Source organism: Podarcis erhardii (assembly GCF_964252035.2).
Source record: "Podarcis erhardii genome assembly, chromosome: 8".
NCBI lineage: Eukaryota > Metazoa > Chordata > Lepidosauria > Squamata > Lacertidae > Podarcis > Podarcis erhardii.
In genome coordinates this window covers 58586037-58605251 of record NC_138499.1, presented here as the reverse complement: position 1 = coordinate 58605251, position 19215 = coordinate 58586037, and the positions used below count along the sequence as shown (strand labels likewise).

The 19215-nt window shown below is 40.7% G+C and overlaps 1 protein-coding gene across 1 annotated transcript in view; it reads right to left on the bottom strand.

Moving 5' to 3' along the window:
• Window positions 1–9703: 9703 nt before the first annotated feature.
• The window catches only part of CTDP1 (CTD phosphatase subunit 1), a 48549-nt gene continuing 39037 nt past the window's right edge, over window positions 9704–19215 (bottom strand). Inside the window, exon 13 of the mRNA XM_081873378.1 lies at window positions 9704–10710. Within this exon, the coding sequence (XP_081729504.1) occupies window positions 10569–10710 (142 nt within the window). The 3' untranslated portion in view covers window positions 9704–10568. The remainder of the gene's footprint in view (window positions 10711–19215) is intronic.

Here is a 19215-nt window from a genome sequence, read left to right as displayed (position 1 = left end):
CAAAAGCTACAGTCAGACAAAGAATCATAGACACCGAGAGACAACAGGACTGCTCAAGGTGCCCCGACTATAAAATTGGAGAAATCAAGAGATATATAGCTGCACCGGCAGCATATCTCTTCTTTCTCGTACCCAAAAATGGAAGAAGAGCTTTTACACTTGCCAGAAGTTCGGCTATGCACTCGCTGGTCCTGGAAGGATCCTTTAAAAAGTCCCATATGCTCAGAGACTTTGCGCCTGCCCATTGGGAGATATAGGAAGCCCAGAGCACTTGTTCTTTAGATGGCCCTTTTATGAAGAAGCATGTAGTGAGACCATTGATCTCCTGCTGGTGAGGCTTGCTCACCTCCCGAAAAAGCAAAAATTCGACCTTTTCCTGTTAGGCAAAGATCATAAGAAGACCTGGATGGTCGCCAGATTCTGTATACAGATTTGTAGGCGCAAACCACCCCCCAACTCAAATTAGTTCGTTAAGAAAATCCTCAAACTCGGTTCCATGGGTGACTTTGGGTCATCTCTCTGCAGTAGCTTATCTTAAAGTTTTAAGCGTCTATATGCTTATTGCATTTATAAACTTTATATTTATTGTTGTACATTTTTTAAATGTTTTTTTCCTTCTGGGATTGTACCCCCAAATGTTTTATGAGCTGGTCTCTGACCGTAATAAATTATCTATCTAACACAGGAGCTACTTTGAAATTCATTCTGGTATACACTTCATGAACCTTTATTCATATGTCCATGTGGAAAATCTGTTTTAGAGTTCCTATTTTTAAAAAATAAAAAGGGGGGGGGGGGGAGAACAGCAGACAGTACAATTTTTCAGCCTGAAAGAACAACTTAGCCACAAAAGGGTGAATAAAAATGCTCCTTTGCTGAGGTAGGTGGTTTCATCTGTAAAAACACACAAGAGACACATTTTTGGCAGCTCTGGCTCTGGCTGCAGCCTACCTAGTCCAACCCACCACTGTTTTCTAGGACAGCAACTCAAGTCACAGCCAAGGAGGATGTTAGTTGAACGACCTTATACTGTCGAGCTAGCAGAAAGTTTCTGCACAAAGAGATGGCACAGTGGAGTTCCCTTGTGATCCGAGGCAATGTGCACCCAACTGCAAGGACAGGAATGGGAGATTAAACAAACAAGCTGAAGGTTTTCCTACTACTTTGCTATTTGACGCCCAGCACAAAGCAAGCCTTGCAGTGCCTTGCTGTGGTGAAGTTGGGAGAGAGCAAGGTTTAGTTTACACAAGAACACAGGCTTCCAAACTGCAGCCACTCAGTTAAAACGTGAGTCTCGACGTTGATAAAGATGCTTGAGTGGCACATTTAGTGCTTGCGTCCTGGTAGGAAGTTTTATTTCTTTTACGATCAATCTGAACTCAAAAGTATTTAATACTGATGTTACTGCTAATAAAGATCGCTCGGTCTTTTGCTGGCATCATCCATGAGGCAAGGTGAGGTGACTGCCTCAGGTGGCAGAATCCACAGGGGCAGCAGATCTGGCTGGGGGTGGGGAACTGCAATTTTGGTGGTTTGTCTCAGGTGCCAAAATGTCTTGGGCCAGCCCTGTTTCACACAATGCAGAAGCCTAGCCTAACACTTATATCTTTTAACATTCTTACATTTAGGAGTCCTCCTCCTTGAACTATGCACTGTGCGAGTGAATTATTTTATTTGGTCTGTTGTGAACCTTTCAGCATTTAGCTGCATTGGATGGCTGTAGGTTCTAGTATTATGAGACACACCCAAAAATTTCTCACTATGCATGCATAATTTTATACACCCCTAATATGTCTTTTGTCTAAGCCCCAAACCACCACAAATAGGCACAAAAAGATGCTTCTCCAGAAAAACAACAACAAGCTAACAGTTTAAGGCCTCTGTAAGCAGTATCTTTCTTTTTTCTTTTTTTAAAGATTCCTTTAAGAGTAAAATTGCCAGCCTCAGTTAAGGAGGGAGGTCATGACTCTCGCTCCACAGAAATAAGCATCTGCATACAGGCTCATTGCTCAAGTCAATTCTTCAATGACAGCAAGATAAACCGGTCAGACAAACAGAGGAGAAATGTTTGCAGGGAATAAAGTCTCCACCTGGGTCAAAGTCTCCTCCTCCTCTGTCTTCTTAATTGGAAATGTGCATTCAAGTGCAGGAACACAGATTGGGCAAACACCGAGCCAAAAAAGAGAACAGGATGCTTGGTTCTAAGATAGAGGGCAGGCGGTTCTGAGAGATTGCACTCAGGTTGCAAACAAAAGAAAGCAGAACAAATTCTTTAAAAGGCCATAAGCAAAATGGGGAGGGCAGTGCACCCTTTGTTGATGCCTTGGGTCCTATCCAGCCAGGTGCCTGTGACAAGGCACACACACACATGAAAAAAAAATCCTGTGGCAATGAAGAAGAAGAAGAGAAGAAGAGTTTGGATTTGATATCCCGCCTTTCACTCCCCTTCAGGAGTCTCAAAGCGGCTCACATTCTCCTTTCCCTTCCTCCCCCACAACAAACACTCTGTGAGGTGAGTGGGGCTGAGAGACTTCAAAGAAGTGTGACTAGCCCATGGTCACCCAGCAGCTGCATGTGGAGGAGTGGAGTTCCGAACCCGGTTCCCCAGATTACGAGACTACCGCTCTCAACCACTACACCACACTGGCTCTCAATGAAGGAGGTAGCTGGAGTTAAGGTAATTGAACTAGACTTCCGGTTTTGGCTTGGATGTCAGGAAAACCACAATGGAAGGAAGATACCTGTACAAGTCTGCAAGAAAAGGGTTACTGGCTGCATTGCTCTGCCTTTCATTGTTTCCTTTTCCTGGTATCATAGTAGATGCCCCAGACACAAAAGATCTCTGTTTTATCAAAACATCATTGGTGATGAATAAACAGCACGTTCCTAAATTGCGGAAATATTTCTTCTAAAAACAAATGTTTCTAACCGTGACAGACTTGAGATAATTAAATGATAAAATGAAACTATTTCTTTGGTAGTTCACAGTTTAAGGAATATCAGCCAAATATGTAGCCATCTGAAATGGAGACAATGGGTTGTATCAAATGGTGTCTCTCCTCTGATGGAAGGCACTTCTTTAATCCAGTGAAGGTTTCCATCAGTGGAATGGGAAGTCTGTTTTTGTCCATTCCCTCTTCCTCCATAGTCCCTGCCCTGCCCAAATCTACCCTCAAGCACTGGGGGATGGACGCTTTGGAACAATGTGAGAGCTGTAAGGGAACCCAGTGGAGATCAGAAAGTGCTTCCAGAGATATTTCAAGCAACTATATACACAAGGGCCGCAAGACGAATTGGAGATAGAACAATTCTTAAAGAAGAATGGTTTACCAAGATTGTCATTGCGTAATAGAACTATCCTGAACTACAAAATAACACAACAAGAGATGGAAGAAGCCATCCAGAACATGCAATTGGGCAAATCTCCAGGGCCAGATGGTCTTACCTCCAAGTATTATAAGACATTGAAGGACTATTTGATATACCCACTAATGGAGGTTTGTAATGAAATTATGGAAGGGAAGAAGGCACCAGAGTCGTGGAAAGAGGCTTTCATCACGTTGATACCCAAACTAGAAACCAAAAAGACACAACTTAAAAATTACCGCCCCATCTCCCTCCTGAATGTGGATTACAAAATATTTGCAGACATTTTAGCAAGGAGACTTAAAAAAGTGTTAAATGAAGTGATTCACAAGGACCAGGCAGGCTTTCTCCCAGGTAGACATTTGTTTGCAAACACAAGAAACATTATTGACATTTTGGAACTCCTGCAGACAAATATCAACACAAAAGCAGTTCTGATCTTTATAGATGCGGAGAAGGCCTTTGATAACATTTCTTGGAAGTTTATGAAGAAAAATTTGGAAGGAATGGGAGTGGGGCGGGGGTTTCAGAATGGGATAGAGGCAATTTATTTGGAACAGAAGGCAAAATTGATAGTGAACAATGTGGTAACGGAAGAGTTTAATATTGAAAAAGGAACACGACAAGGTTGTCCTATCTCCCCTTTGCTATTTATATCGGTCCTGGAAGTGCTCTTAAATATGATTAGAGGAGACCGGTTGGTGGAGGGCATTCAGGTCGGAGCGAAACAGTATAAACTTAAAGCATTTGCAGATGACCTAGTATTGACCTTACAGGAGCCAGAGCCTAGTACCAAAAGGGCACTGCAACTGATCCAGGAGTTTGGTTGGGTGGCGGGATTCAAACTTAATAAGCAAAAAACAGGTTTTGGAAAAAAACTTGACCCCTTCAGAATCAGAAAGGTTTCAGAAAGAGACAGAATTAAATGTGGTTAAGAAAGTAAAATACCTAGGGGTAAACATAACAGCCAAGAACATGAACTTATTTAAAGATAATTATGAAAAATGTTGGTCTGAAATTAAAAGGGATCTAGAAATTTGGTCAAGACTGAAGCTTTCCTTGTCAGGACGCATTGCTGCTATTAAGATGAATGTATTGCCAAAAATGTTGTTTTTGTTTCAAACTCTACAGATTGTGGACAAAATGGGGTGTTTTAAGAGGTGGCAGAGAGATATTTCTAAATTTGTTTGGCAGGGCAAAAAGCCCAGAATTAAGTTTAAGATATTAACTGATGCTAAAGAAAGAGGGGGCTTTGCCCTGCCAGACTTAAAGCTGTATTACGAATCAGCAGCTTTCTGCTGGTTGAAGGACTGGCTGCTTCTTGAAAACACGGATGTTTTAGATTTGGAAGGATTTAACAATGCTTTTGGATGGCATGCATATTTGTGGTATGACAAGGTTAAAATACATAAGGCCTTTAAGAATCATGTTGTCAGAAAAGCATTGTTCAATGTCTGGATAAAATATAAAGACTTATTGGAAAACAAGACCCCAAGGTGGCTATCACCAGTGGAGGCTAAGGCCCCGAAAAGACTCAATATGGAGGCCAAATGGCCGAAATATTGGGAAATAATAGAAAAAGATGGAGATAATTGGAAGCTGCAGAGTATGGAGAAAATAAAAGATAAAGTGCGAGATTGGTTACATTATGCTCAGATTAAAGAAGTTTTTAAGTTGGATAAAAAGATAGGATTCCAGGTGGAAAAATCAAAGTTAGAAATAGAACTGTTAGAATCCAGCTCTAAGACACTTTCAAGAATGTATAACTTGCTGCTAAAATGGAATACACAGGATGAAACGGTTAAAACAGCTATGATAAAATGGGCACAGGACATAGGGCATAACATTATGTTTGCTGACTGGGAAAAGTTATGGACCACCGGTATGAAGTTTACGGCATGTAATGCCTTGAAAGAAAATATTATGAAAATGATATACAGGTGGTACATGACCCCAGTCAAGCTTGCAAAGATATACCATTTGTCTGATAACAAATGTTGGAAGTGTAAAGAAGCTGAAGGAACATTCTTTCACCTCTGGTGGTCCTGTCCTAGAGTGAAGACCTTCTGGGAAATGATATATAATGAGCTGAAAAAGGTATTTAAGTATACCTTCTCTAAGAAACCAGAGGCCTTCCTTTTGGGCATTGTCGGCCAGAGTGTGCAAAAGAAGGACCGAACTTTTTTTATGTATGCCACAACAGCAGCAAGGATACTCATCGCTAAAGGCTGGAAAACCCAAGATTTGCCCACACTGGAAGAATGGCAGATGCAACTGATGGACTATATGGAACTGGTAGAAATGACGGGCAGAATCCGAGACCTCGGAGAGGAACTGGTGGAGGAAGAGTGGAAGAAATTTAAGGACTATTTACAAAAATATTGTAAATTGTACGAATGTTAAAAAAGATGTAAGATTCGTAACAATATGGCTCCAATAAATTAGTAACAAGGAATATAAATTTAAATGTAATTGAAAGATAAGACAAATTTTGGATAAAAAATATCCTAGAATTAACTTTTAAAGAATAAGAGTTATTTAAACTCTAAAATTTGAGATTCAATATTGGACAATTATATAATATAAATTGAACTAAGTAAATAATTTGCTAGAAAAATTTATGTGTTTAGAGTGCAGGAACAAGAGATGTGAGGAAGTCCAAAGATGAGAATGAAATGTGGTTAATGAAAAAGAACATGTTTTTATGTATGTTGTTGTTTATTGTTTAAAAATTTAATAAAAATTATTATAAAAAAAAAAAAAACAAATTGCCAGCTCACCACACTTTTACCATTGGCCCAAATTTTTCAGCCCTTGAATTTTATTTTCGCAACTAGCTCTTTTCTTAGTAATATATTTTGTTTGATGTTCCCGAGAAAGTAAGTTATCTGTGAAGTTTGTAGAATGTAAAAAGAACTCTTCTGGATCAAGACAAAGGCCAATTGCCAATCTAATCCACTCTCCTTTCCTCACAGTGGCCAGTCACGACACCTCTGGGAAGCCGGGAAGCAGGACCCAATTGCAGCAGCACTCTTTCCATTTACGATTCTCAGGAACTGGTAAAGATTACCTATGAAGTGCTATCTATCTGCTCTCCTGAAGGAATAAAGTTTCTCTAGATCTTAACTGATAGCAGTAGAAAGGGCATGGAAATGGTTGAGCAGCACAACAGTAATTGTATCCACAACTGACAATGTATAATAGCAGAGAAATACAAGATTGCCTCAGTTTTAAAGAGAGAAAAAAAATAGCCCAATAGATCAATTAGGCACTAACAAGAAGTTGCAACAGGCAAGAAAAAGCAAGCCTGCAGAATGAATTTTGTGTGTAGAGGCCAAACAATCCATTTCTTTTCAAAGGAAATTCCTACACACCTCCTTTCAGTAAAAAAGGTAAAGGACCCCTGGACGGTTAAGTCTGGTCAAACTTGACTATGGGGTGCGGTGCTCATCTCACTTTCAGGCTGAGGGAGCTGGCGTTTGTCTGCAGACAGCTTTCCAGGTTATGTAGCCAGTATGACTAAACAGTTTATGGTGCAACGGGACACCATGACAAGTGCCAGAGCGCACGGAAACGCCATTTATCTTCTTGCCACAGTGGTACCAATTTATCTACTCACGCTGGTATGCTTTCAAACTGCTAGGTTGGCAGAAGCTGGGACAGAGAAACAGGAGTCCCTGTTGTGCAGACTCAAACTGCCAACCTTCTGATCAGCAAGCCCAAGAGGCTCAGTGGTTTAGACCACAGTGCTACCTGCTCCCACTAAAAACTGTGGTACATTAACTCCATCTATGGATGAGAGGGGGCGATGTTGCCAGCATAACTGGGAGAATAACTAGATCACTGGATTCCCCTCAGATCATCCCCTACCACTTGTTACATTTGGTAGCTGCGATCCAAGCCCTGGAAGCCTTCAAATCTTCCCTGCAGCAAAAAGTAAGAATGATTAGGTGGTGCACTTACCCATGGATGTAGCATACCTACCTATTCCTAGCTCTTTACATCCCCTTTGTACTATCTTGCTATATGGGGAGGCAAACAAGTATAAGTCTGCATGTGGCCCTTGATGTGGAGGCACTATTTTCTTGACCTTGGTCTGGAGAGAGGCCTAAAATGTCTATGGCAAGTGAGTTGTGGGTCAACCTGGGAGGGGATAATGAGGCATGCAGGTTCTCCCAGGTACTTGTCTGCATTTCTCTTTTCTTTTTCAAAATTCTTAACCCTGTCACAAAAAAACCCCCATAGTTGGCAGAATGTATTAGGTTTAGAAGTTTATTGGAATCTGTATAAAGCATAGTTCTCAACTGCAGAACAAGCACTGCCCGTCACCTGTACCTCCTTAGTCCTGGTAAATATATTTCCTTAGGGTTCCTTATGAACTTTTGAAGGGTCTATCTTTGTACTTCCACCTCCCTTTGTCCTTATAGCTTATTTTGCTGCAGGCAAAAAGCCGGGCTTGTAACCTGTAATGGAGATTTTTGTACCCTATGTGCAATCATCATTGTCAGAGTCACCCGTGGTCCCAGCTCACAAGAGACCAAAGTCCACTCCAGCTTATGTACAAAAGCTTTTATTGAAGAACATTAGTAGCTTTAGATCCGAGGTCCGTGACCCTACGTCTGTTACCCTTAGACCGCTGAAGTCCCCTCTGACTCACTCCCCCCTCGACACCAGTTTAAGAGGCTTGTACTGGTCCACCTCTTTCTCTCTTTCCTTTTCCGCAGGGTCTTTCTGCCCCCCTGTGTTCTCTCCCTTTGGGACTCTCCCGAGGCTGAATCCTCTGCCGCCTCCTCCCCCCTCCTTCGGGCTTTGGGACCAGGCTCCTCCCCAGGACTCTCTTCATTTCCGCGCGCCTCCCATTTTGAACTTGGCGCGCTTACGTTGCTCTTGACCTTCCTTTCGACAGTTACATTGCCCTCAATACTACTTTCCTCCCCTTCCGGCAGGACGTTTTGCCCTGATCTCCTTCCCCTCTCTGCTTCCTGTTCTGCTCCTTCTGACACACTGGTCACTCCTCCCCCCTCACTCCGTTCCAGCGGAGCAGCCGGTCTCGCTCTCCAACTCCCACTGGGGGTTCCCCCTTCCTTTCCCTGCTCCTGACTGCTTCCCCCTCTAGCTCCCCTTGGCTTGACCAGAGGGGCTCCCTTTTGGGAGTCCTCCGATTCACTGGACGGACTCATGGACAATCTTGGGTCATTGTCATCCTCTTCCTCGTCAGTCTGGAATCCTTCCCCCTCACTCTGCGTCTCTCTCCCTGAACCCCTGACAATCATCATCATCATCATCATCATCATCATCATCATCAAACAACTGTTGAGTTTTCTCAGTGGCTTTTAACCCAGAATAAAGCAAATTGTTATAGAACCACCATAGAACCAAGAGAGACTAGAGTATTGATCAGTGCAACTGCTTCACTTCAAAAGCTACAGCACTTAATTCAAAATGTTCTCTGTCAGCACAGTTGAGCTGTATATTCAGCCCAAAAAAGACTTCATTACAGAACTAAATTATTCTTCATACGAATAAAGCAACATTCTTATGATTTATACATAGATACATTTATCTATGTACATAGTACTTCAGACTGATTTTTACCATGGAAACCTTGATTCGAATTAGGATGGGGAAAGGAACAAGGAAAAATGTGAGAAAATACAAACACATTTATTGAAGCTTCATCCTTGCTGGAGAGTAGAGGTAAGGAGCAAGTCCAGCCATCGCCAATCTGGTGCCATACAGATGTTTTATACAACTCTCATTTGCCTCAGCTAGGGCAAGCTGAGCTACGTAATAGTGATATGCACAATGCTTTGTTATCCCCTCTTGACACATGGTGAGATGCTTTTGAAAAAGAAGAAGAACGTACAAAGATAGAGTTTGTCACAGCATGGGAACCAGCGGCTCAAAGTAAGAAATTCCATTGAGCTACTGCAAACATCTTGCACAAAAGGCAAGGAAAAATTTGGATCCCAACCACATTTTTCACTGACAAACTACAGGTGACTCATCCCTTGACCTACGCACACAATAAAAGAGACTCCAACCCATCAAAATGTGGCTTGAACAATATGACTAAACATATAAAACATCATCTGCTCAAACACAATCCTGTAATCAAACTGCTTTACAAGTATTTCCTGTCAATTCAATTAGCAAGCTCAACAGGAGGGGACAGCATGGAATGAGAGGATTTCCATCAAAGGCATTTTGATCTTATTCCAAAATATGTTGCTAATTATTTTCATAGAAGTGTAATTTTGGAAAAGGTGCATCTTATTGCATGGAAGCAACCAAAATAGAAACATCAGCACAACAAATCATGAAATGAGAACAGAGCTTACAAAATGTATTTTTTTATTATTAAATGAAAAGAATCTGTTTTGTAGATCAAATATGAAATAGAATGTACAAAAAACTTTACATCTGTCCTCTGAAAGAAATAAAATGCTATCAGGAATTCGCTAGCAGCAATTCCTTCCAAACACAACACAAAATGCATGAATATGTTTTATGGCAGTACAATACTACACAGAATAGCCTGTGCTAGAACTGCAATTACAGAGAAGTTAAAAATCTAAATGGTCTCTCTCTAAAGGATACAGTCCACAAAGTAACTTAAAAACATGGGAATCAACCATCATATATTCTCTTAGAAGCAAGTGGCAGGTAGGTTGAGTGCAGCGTTCACAAAGCTTGCATATAGCATTCTCAGTTCCTATACAAATATAAATTGTTCTTTATTTTTATTTTTAAAAATCTTTCTATTTGATAAGAATTCACTGTGAAGAAAACATATCCCGATCAAGATCTTTTGCTTCATCCATGCAATATATTCCTTAGGTATTCTTTCTGAAGCTTGGTACCCAAAGCTGTCATGGCAATAATTTTTTTTAATGTTCAGATGCAAATCTTTGTACTAACGTCTCATATAATAAGGTTCTGCAGAGCTCTCACAACATGTCTTTGGCATCACACCAAGTCCCCCTTTAATACTTTTCCTTTAAAAAAGTATATATTCCTTTAGTAAAACACCCTAAAAACATCTTATTTCAGGTTTTGTAAAATAATGCATTATCACCTCCTTTGTTGCTTTGCAAAATATACACCATATTTCGGAGAGGAAAACAGGAAATGCCCACCATTGGAATTCTGAATGGTTGCAAAAAGAAACACATAATTACAAGTCCCCTCCCATATGGAGGTTACATAAAGTCATTCAGTTCGGCTTCCAGTGCTGCCGCCATCTCATCAGCTTCTGAGCTGCTGCCCTCCTCGTCGTCATTGCTAGACCCTTTACTAGATTCACTGGCACCATCATCTTCATCCAGCTTTCGCTTATGACCCCTACAAATTTGGACACAGAAAATGGACATGATTAAAACAATATCCTTACGCAGTGCTATTTTTCTAGAAAAAGAGGTGCCGGAACTCACCATGAACACCTCCCTCGTTCTCTTAGAATGGCAATGGTGCCCACCTGAGAGGTACCGGAAACAAGTTTCTGTGAGTTTTGGCTTAAAAAAGCCGTGTCTTTAACTGCCTAATAGTGTAGTCTTCAAATGGAAGATGGCAAGCAGCAGAATCCCTCCCCCAAATATTTCAAAGCTTTTACACTGAGAAGAAAGGTCAATCTCTAAGCACATAACATTTTCTAAGTGCTGTATAGAGATTGAGACGACAGTCCCTCACAATATAAGAGACATGAAATAAAAGTGGAAGCAAGCAAGCAAATACAGGGATCGAATCTTGAATTTACACAATCTCAGCAGTGTCATTTACACACACAACCCAGCAGCCTTAGTCCACTGGTGAATGGCAGAAGCCAAAATGTGATTTCTTTTAGGTCTGGAAGCCCAAGGAAAGTGTAATAGGACTGTATTCAAAAGAAAGGCATTACTTGCAGTATGATGATGCACTTAAAAGTTCCGAAACTGAAAATGACCACCCCCACCTCCCCATTACAGGCTATGATAAATTCTAGTTTCAGGGAGATCACTTTCTACAAATTTTGTAGCAAAGCATTTACTGTCTGACCTTGCCCTATACTGGACAATTAATATGCTCAGGTTTAGAGAGAATTGACCTTGTTATTTTGTTGTTCTTTTTGGTATATTTTGAATTTTTCTGCATTCAATTATCCCTAGAAGCAGAGCCAAGTAATGTCAAACACAAAATACCTATCATAAGAGATGATATGGATGCAACAAGGATAGTGCCAAAATCATAGCAATCAAGAAAATCTCACCCTGTTACACTTCCACCTCCTCTCTGCAGCATCTCCCAACACTGGTGCTCTAATAAATATGCATGTTACTCTCCAATGTCTAAGGAGCCTGTGGTGCATTGTTTTAATACTGTAGGGTAAGGTTACCAGATTTTTTTCAATGAATCTGGGGACACTTTTCAACTTCAGTAGGAATGATAGGATTTTGTATGGGGACTGATTTGTAAATCCGGGGACTGTCCCCAGGAAACGGGGACATCTGGTAACCTTAGGGCATGGAAGTACACTCCCTATAGAAAACTTCCTTGCATAATGGACTCTTGAATAAATATTCCTGAAACCCTAATGCTCCCTTGAGATGCACCAATATTTCCATTTCAGGTTACTGCAATAAACAGAATTAGGACCTGCAAGTTCCTGAAAGCCTTTCCGTTCCCCTAGTTAGGAATAAAATTTCATTTATTTGAATCATATTGGTATAGAAAACCAGTTTCACCAACTTTGCTACGAGAGTGTGAACTGTTCTTGCTGGAACTGTAATCACTGCTAATTAATGAGCCACAGAGATGCCAAGTTACAAGTGGCACTACATAATGTTCCGAAATGTAGTCCAAAAAGTCTCTACTGTACTGTCTTGCCAACATAAAAGACAAAATAAAACATGGAAGGTTTGTGCAAGTACTATTCATTACCATTAAGCTGATAGCCAAGATAAATGCGTATTTGTTCCCATGTCTGGCATTTTGCAAAGGGTAAAGCTCATGACACACTTTACACAGCACACAAATTTGCCACTCATTTCCCTTGTGTCGCTTGGAGAATACTATAATGCAGCCTTCACCAACCTGGTGCCCTCTAGCTGTTTTAGACCACAGTTCCCAACAGCCCCAGCCAGCAGGCCGGTTGGGCAAGGCTGCTATGTCTGAAGGAGGAATGTAAATATGTAAAAACGGTGCATGCGTGTGTGTTATACTGAGTAGCCAGAGCTAGTCTCATCTCCAAACATTATAGGTGCTTTTGGGGCATTGGATGAATGAGCCTAAAACCTGCACGTTGCCTAAGTGTAAATTGGCCCCAATACCTCCTCCACTGTCTAGTAAAAGTAAAGGTAAAGGGACCCCTGACCATTAGGTCCAATTGCGGACGACTCTGGGGTTGTGGCGCTCATCTCACTTTATTGGCCGAGGGAGCCGGCGTACAGCTTCCGGGTCATGTGGCCAGCATGACTAAGCCGCTTCTGGTGAACCAGAGCAGCGCACAGAAACGCCGTTTACCTTCCGGCCGGAGCGGTACCTATTTATCTACTTGCACTTTGACATGCTTTCGAACTGCTAGGTTGGCAGGAGCTGGGACTGAGCAATGGGAGCTCACCCCGTGGCGGTGATTCGAACCGCTGACCTTCCGATTGGCAAGCCCTGGGCTCTGTGGTTTAACCCACAGCGCCACCCACGTCTAGTAGTGGATGGCAAATGGTGGGAAAAGTCCCACACTGCACTGTGGGTTTTGTGCTACCTCCAGTATAAGTGTACCTCTGAATACCACTCGCTAATCTACAGGCTTTTAAGCTGTGTGTGTGGTGGATAATGTTATTTTTTGTGGTATGTATTTTTGTGTTTTTAGATTGTAAACTGCCCTGTGATCATCCGATGAAGGGAGGTATGGAAATTATAAAAACAACCATGTTACAGTGGAGTCATACAGAATCTTATAATTGCAAAGATGGAAGGGACCACATGGGTCATCTAGTCCAACCCCCGGCAATACAGGCATTTTTTTGCCCAAGGTGGGCGTGAATCCATGACCCTGAGATTCAGAGTCTCATGCTCTACTAAGTGAGCTATCCCAAAGCTGCCTGTGAGAACAGAATGCTGAACTAGATGGGTCTTTGGTCTTATCCAACAGACCTTCCCTTTGAGTCTCTGATACTTAACATGAGGAATAGTACTGACTTTCAGAAAGGAGAGACTAACTCCCTCTGTTTAAAAAAGCCACACCAGTTATGAGCTGAACACAAACTGGTAATTAGTTTGGCTCAATCACCCCTTGCCCTCCCTGTTTTCTATCTAAAACATGACTTGTAAAAGGTGGGAGGAACGACCAGCAGGGGATATTTTCATTACCTACTGTGATTCTAGTAATACAATGGAAGCTTCAGAGCATGCTCAGAAGCTTTCCATCACTTCAGAGAACTATAGTTCAATTCATTCTGGCAGAATCTATTCTACTCTTTTCCTTCCCTGACTGGCAGGAAGCAAGAGGAAGAGAATAAGAACTGGGAAATAGTGAAGGCTTGTTTTCATTCTACTTTTCCCATTTCCTAGTGCAGTACACACAGCATGTTTCTTCTTCATGCTCTATGTACCCTGAGAGGTCCTATATCCTCTTCCCAACAGAATTAGTGAGAATTAGTGAGCTGGGCACATGCTTCTCCACCTTGCTGTCTCCTTCCTGTGTGTCAATAATGCTAAAAGCAAGTGACAGCACACAAGGAAAGGAAGCTTAATGGTGTACATCTTCTGACACAAGTACATAGTAATTGCAGTTAAATACTTTCCTGGGAAATCCAAGAGAAAATAATGTCTCCTGATGTAACTCAAATATTGTTTTTAATTATCCTGAGGTGCAATCATGCTAGGGTAGCTCTGGGAGGATGCTGCAAAAGCTCACATACTTGCATATTTCAAGTGTGTACACTCTTAGATCAGCACCTTACAAAAGATGCAGGAATTATTGCCACAATCAGACACCAAAATACCTAGCGTGAGAAATGCAATTAACACCTTAATTGAGGTCCTTTAATATTTTGCTCACAAAGGTTTTCACAATCAAATCTCCCTTAACAATATTTTTTCTTTCCTCTGAGTCCCTACAACAAGCAAGCAACATAGTGATGAAATGATTAAAAAATGTATTAAAAATGATTAATGGAAATTATCCCAAGTAATAGGGAAAAATGATAGGCTCATGGCTTGTTAAAACAGCACTCCCACACCCTGTAAAGAATTTTATGAGAACGGCTTTATTTGCCTTGTCTCCAGTCGCTGTTCTTTAAAAGTGACCTGTCTCCTTCTCTATCAAAAGGAGCTGATCCTTCCTTTGCAACATGTCAGGAGAATCACAGAGAATGAGAGCTGTTCATATTTGGGTCTAGAGCTGGGATTATGGCCATAGTTTGCCCATATGTGATTTACAGAAACAATGATGAATAACAAATGCTCACATAACTGAGATTCTGCCTCTGTCTTTATATCTTCCTTGAGTGGAAAAGAGGTCTGTATATTAATTGTAGTACTTAACTTTATCCTAATAAAAATAAACATGATAATAAAATGTTTGCCCAGAGCTGCAGTTTTCAATGTATTCAGACATAAACATCCCTGTTTAATTTATATTACTATATTTAATTGTCTTCCCTTAGGGGGTTTCTTGGATCTCTTCACATTAAATCTCTGATGCTGCAATTTATGATGGAAGCACCTGGGAGTAAGACCCACTGAATTCAGTGGCTTACTTCTGAATAGACATGTATACAATTGCACTGCTATGTTCTAACTTACTCTTGTATGTGTTTTGATGTATAACTGATTTCATCTATATATGCATGGATTCACTTCAGTCAATCCCCTAGTACAATTCAGGGCATATTACACTGAAAGCAACTAGTCCAACATTAGTGTGCAGACATTTTAAGTGTTTCCTTTTGTGCCAAAGAGCCATTAAACATTATAGTGGTCAGGATTAATGCACTTCAGTTATTACAAAGAGCTGAATGGTACATTTTAGAGTTCATTAGGAAAACTATGTTAGATGCATTTCTGATATCATGAACAATTTTTGTATACTACAGATTACCAATGCTCATTTTAAAACCTAGTGGTTTTTTAAAATAAAAAAATGGAGTTATAAAAGCATTCCACAATAAACGTTACTTGGAATCACTTGGAATCAGTACATCGAATACTTAACGTATTAGCTTGCCTCACACAGATTACAACAGGCTACAAAAAGAGAGCAGGAAAAAGCAAATAACATGTTGCTAAGGGTCAGTGAACAGGCTTGATTAGTTTTCCTGAAAAAGCAAATCTCCATTTCAGACTAACTTATTTAAAAACCTATGCAGCCCCACAACTCATGGCAAAAATACTTCAACACAGCAAACAATAGATGGGATCTGTTCCTAACATATTTGGGTGGCTCAAGTATGCTATGTCACACACTGCAAAAAATGGGGAAACATTCTAGTACCATATGCCAATCCTATCCTCACCTTGAGATCATGTTATCATGACACACTTCCTTAGCAGGGCTGACCCAAACATCAGATTGAGACAGTCACGTGCTGAGGGGCTCAGAGCAGGGGAGAGTTGTGTGTGTCACATGATCTGCTCCATATGCCCTAAGCTAGTCTGCTACCCTCTGAATCAATGGAGAAGGTCGTCTCATGATCACTGTTTAGGTAAGATTCAAGTGTCTGTCTAGTTGCTTTCTGCATACAGAATGGAAAGACGAGGGCGCAATCTTGCCTTTGCCCCTGGCAGCAAGTAATATTGGGGTACTCCGGTTTCTTTGTAATACTTTACAACATCAGGTTTTGTTTTGGGTATTTTATTTTTGTTAGCTCCCAAAAGCTACCCTTGTCAAAATCCCAGGCTTAATTTAGCACTATGTCTACTGTCACTAGCTATCATTCTGTAGTCTTTGACATATAATTAACCTAAATAGCAGCTGTGTCAATTAGATAGCACATCAGAGTTAAATACAAGCTGGTAACAGTAGGGGGGTGGGAAGTGTTCCTTGCATATACCTTTGACAACTTTCATTGTACTTTTCATATAATAGCAATGGATACTGAAAAGGTATTTCCATGCTTATTTTAGTGTCTTGTCTCTAAGAAAATCCCAGAGCTTGTATTATATTGCTTTTCACGACATGTTCCCAGAAAGAGCTTGAATAAGAATTTGAGTTTGTACTTGGCACAACTGTTTCAGTCTCAGTTGTTCTTGGATTCATTAGGAGGCCTTGGAGAAGCTAGTTATTAGTTTCAACTTTCTGTTTCAAAGGCTGTATGATACTCAATTACCTGTTAGGACTACAATGTGAATGAAAGACACTGGGTAGTATAAAAGTATCCAGTTATCTTAACTGGTTTTACTACATCGTACAATAACTTTTTTTTAAAGAGGTCTGTGAAAACATCCAGATTTTGGAAATAGAAAATTAACCTGAAATATGGTAATCATGTTACCTTCATGTAAAGTACCTGACATTTTGTTGTCAATGCGACATGGAGCTTGCATAATACTTCAAACAAAAGTCACAGCCAAACAGCTTGTTGTTATGTCTTGGGATAATTCTAGCAATTTTAAATTCAAGGTTCAGGTGGGAATCTGTGTATGAGAGATTGACAAGCCATCTCAGTCCTACTCAGCATTCAAGTAGCAGGAATAATTTTATCCAATTTAGTCTACAGAATGGGGAAAGTGGCAATTCTATTGTAAGTTAGCATTTCGGTTGCCTGTTCCTCCTACAATTTCTGCTCAAGTCCCTGACTGCATATCACTTTGATGGGACTCCTAAAATGTATTGTGGAATTTTAAAGAGAAATACATTGCTGCTTCCATAACCAAGAAAACTATTCTGAGGAACCAGCATAGGCAGCATCAATATTAATCAATAAGGCCACCTTTCACTAAAAAAGTGTCAAAGATCCATTAAATGAACAAACCTAACACTGTTAGGATATGGTCCAATTACACTAGCTGTCTTTATGGGTATTATAAAGGAATCCATACATAGCATGCCATTTTTTTGTTTCTGATCTTAAAAACTTACAAACTACGCTAACCTGGAAGAGTTACTTTGAGTTGAGAACTTTGCCCCAGGATGAGAACGGAAATCATGTGCTGGCGGCACAGCGGCAGCAAGAGGCCCCATTAGCGAAAGCACGCCTCTAGTTAAGAACAGTTTCAGGTTAAGAACGGAACTCAGAACGAATTAAGTTTGTAACTAGAGGTACCACTGTACTTCTAAGCCACTATTGCTTACTTTCAACCTCAGAACAAAACAATGGCTACATTCACAGGGGTTAAACAGGGGAAGCCTCCTGCAGTTTGGTCAAACTCATGCTGGTAGCTTCAAGAACACTGTCCAACCATCTCATCCTCTGTCGTCCCCTTCTCCTTGTGCCCTCCATCTTTCCCAACATCAGGGTCTTTTCCAGGGAGTCTTCTCTTCTCATGAGGTTGCCAAAGTATTGGAGCCTCAGCTTCACGATCTGTCCTTCCAGTGAGCACTCAGGGCTGATTTCCTTAAGAATGGAGAGGTTTGATCTTCTTGCAGTCCATGGGACTCTCAAGAGTCTCCTCCAACACCATAATTCAAAAGCATCAATTCTTCAGCGATCAGCCTTCTTTATAGTCCAGCTCTCACTTCCATAGTCAGTAGATCAGTAGAAATTCCCAAAAATGACTAGGAAAAATATTCCTACTGTGATTATCACTCCCCACTCTGCATCATTCTTTTTGCTGGCATTGCCTTTTTCTGTGAAGCAATCACTGTCTGGAGTTTTATTTGGCATTTTTTTGCCACGTCTGACCTTCACACATGCCACGACTATTGTCTCAAAGCCAAGTCATACTGAGGCTAACAACGCTCAAGATCAAGCTACGATAAAAGGGTCTTTTAAAGTTCTCTTTAAGCCCATGAGAGCTTTCCTTACATAACTGAAACAACTTTGACAGCACTCGAGTCTCAGGACATTAAGAAGATAAGACATATTTACGCAGTATTAAAATAAAACGAGAGAAAATATTTTTGAAGCAACATAGCACTTAAAGTTCAAGTCATATTAACTGTACTTTTTATTCAAAGCAGGAAGTAAACTCACTATTTAGCATTGATGTAGTGCTAAGATGATAGGCATTGTAGAGAAGTAATAATTCCTGCCCTGAGGTCTAATAATATTCATGAGACAGAAAGTAGCAAAAAAGGGGATACTTGGCATAGATTTATAATTAGAAGTGGAGACAGGATTGGGAAGAGTGACATGGGAGTGGAGGAGGTAAAATAAATAAAGGACACTTCAGTAAAGACTTTTGACTATGGAGGAGGAACTTGGATGAAACTACATTCTCCAGCAGTGACAGAAATATTATAAGCTTAAATTTCATTGCTCTGTTTCAGACAGAGCAATGTCTTACCTAGGAATGTTATGCTGGGATGACAGTGAGGAGGAGATCAGGGATGGGAGAGGAGACATGACATGACAGAAAACTAGACATCAGCAAGTAGCAGCAAAACACATGAGAGTGAATCAACAATTTTGAGAGCCATGACAGATGAATGAAGGGGCTAAGGACTGTGGCACATACGAGAATAAGGAAAGATGATATGGTGGATCAACTGAAGCGTAGAATAAAAAAATCAGCTTGTATTAGGTATAAAAATCTGCCTGAAAAATATCACATATGCCAAAAATGTTGTAGTTTTTAGTGCATTTCCAGAATGGCTGCACTATTTATATTAGGCCAAGAGTTTGAAATCAGGGGTGGGGAGTTCTAACCCTCTTTTTGTCTTCGAGTAGGAACTACTGAATATCTGAGCTGGCCCTAGTAGTTTATCACTTT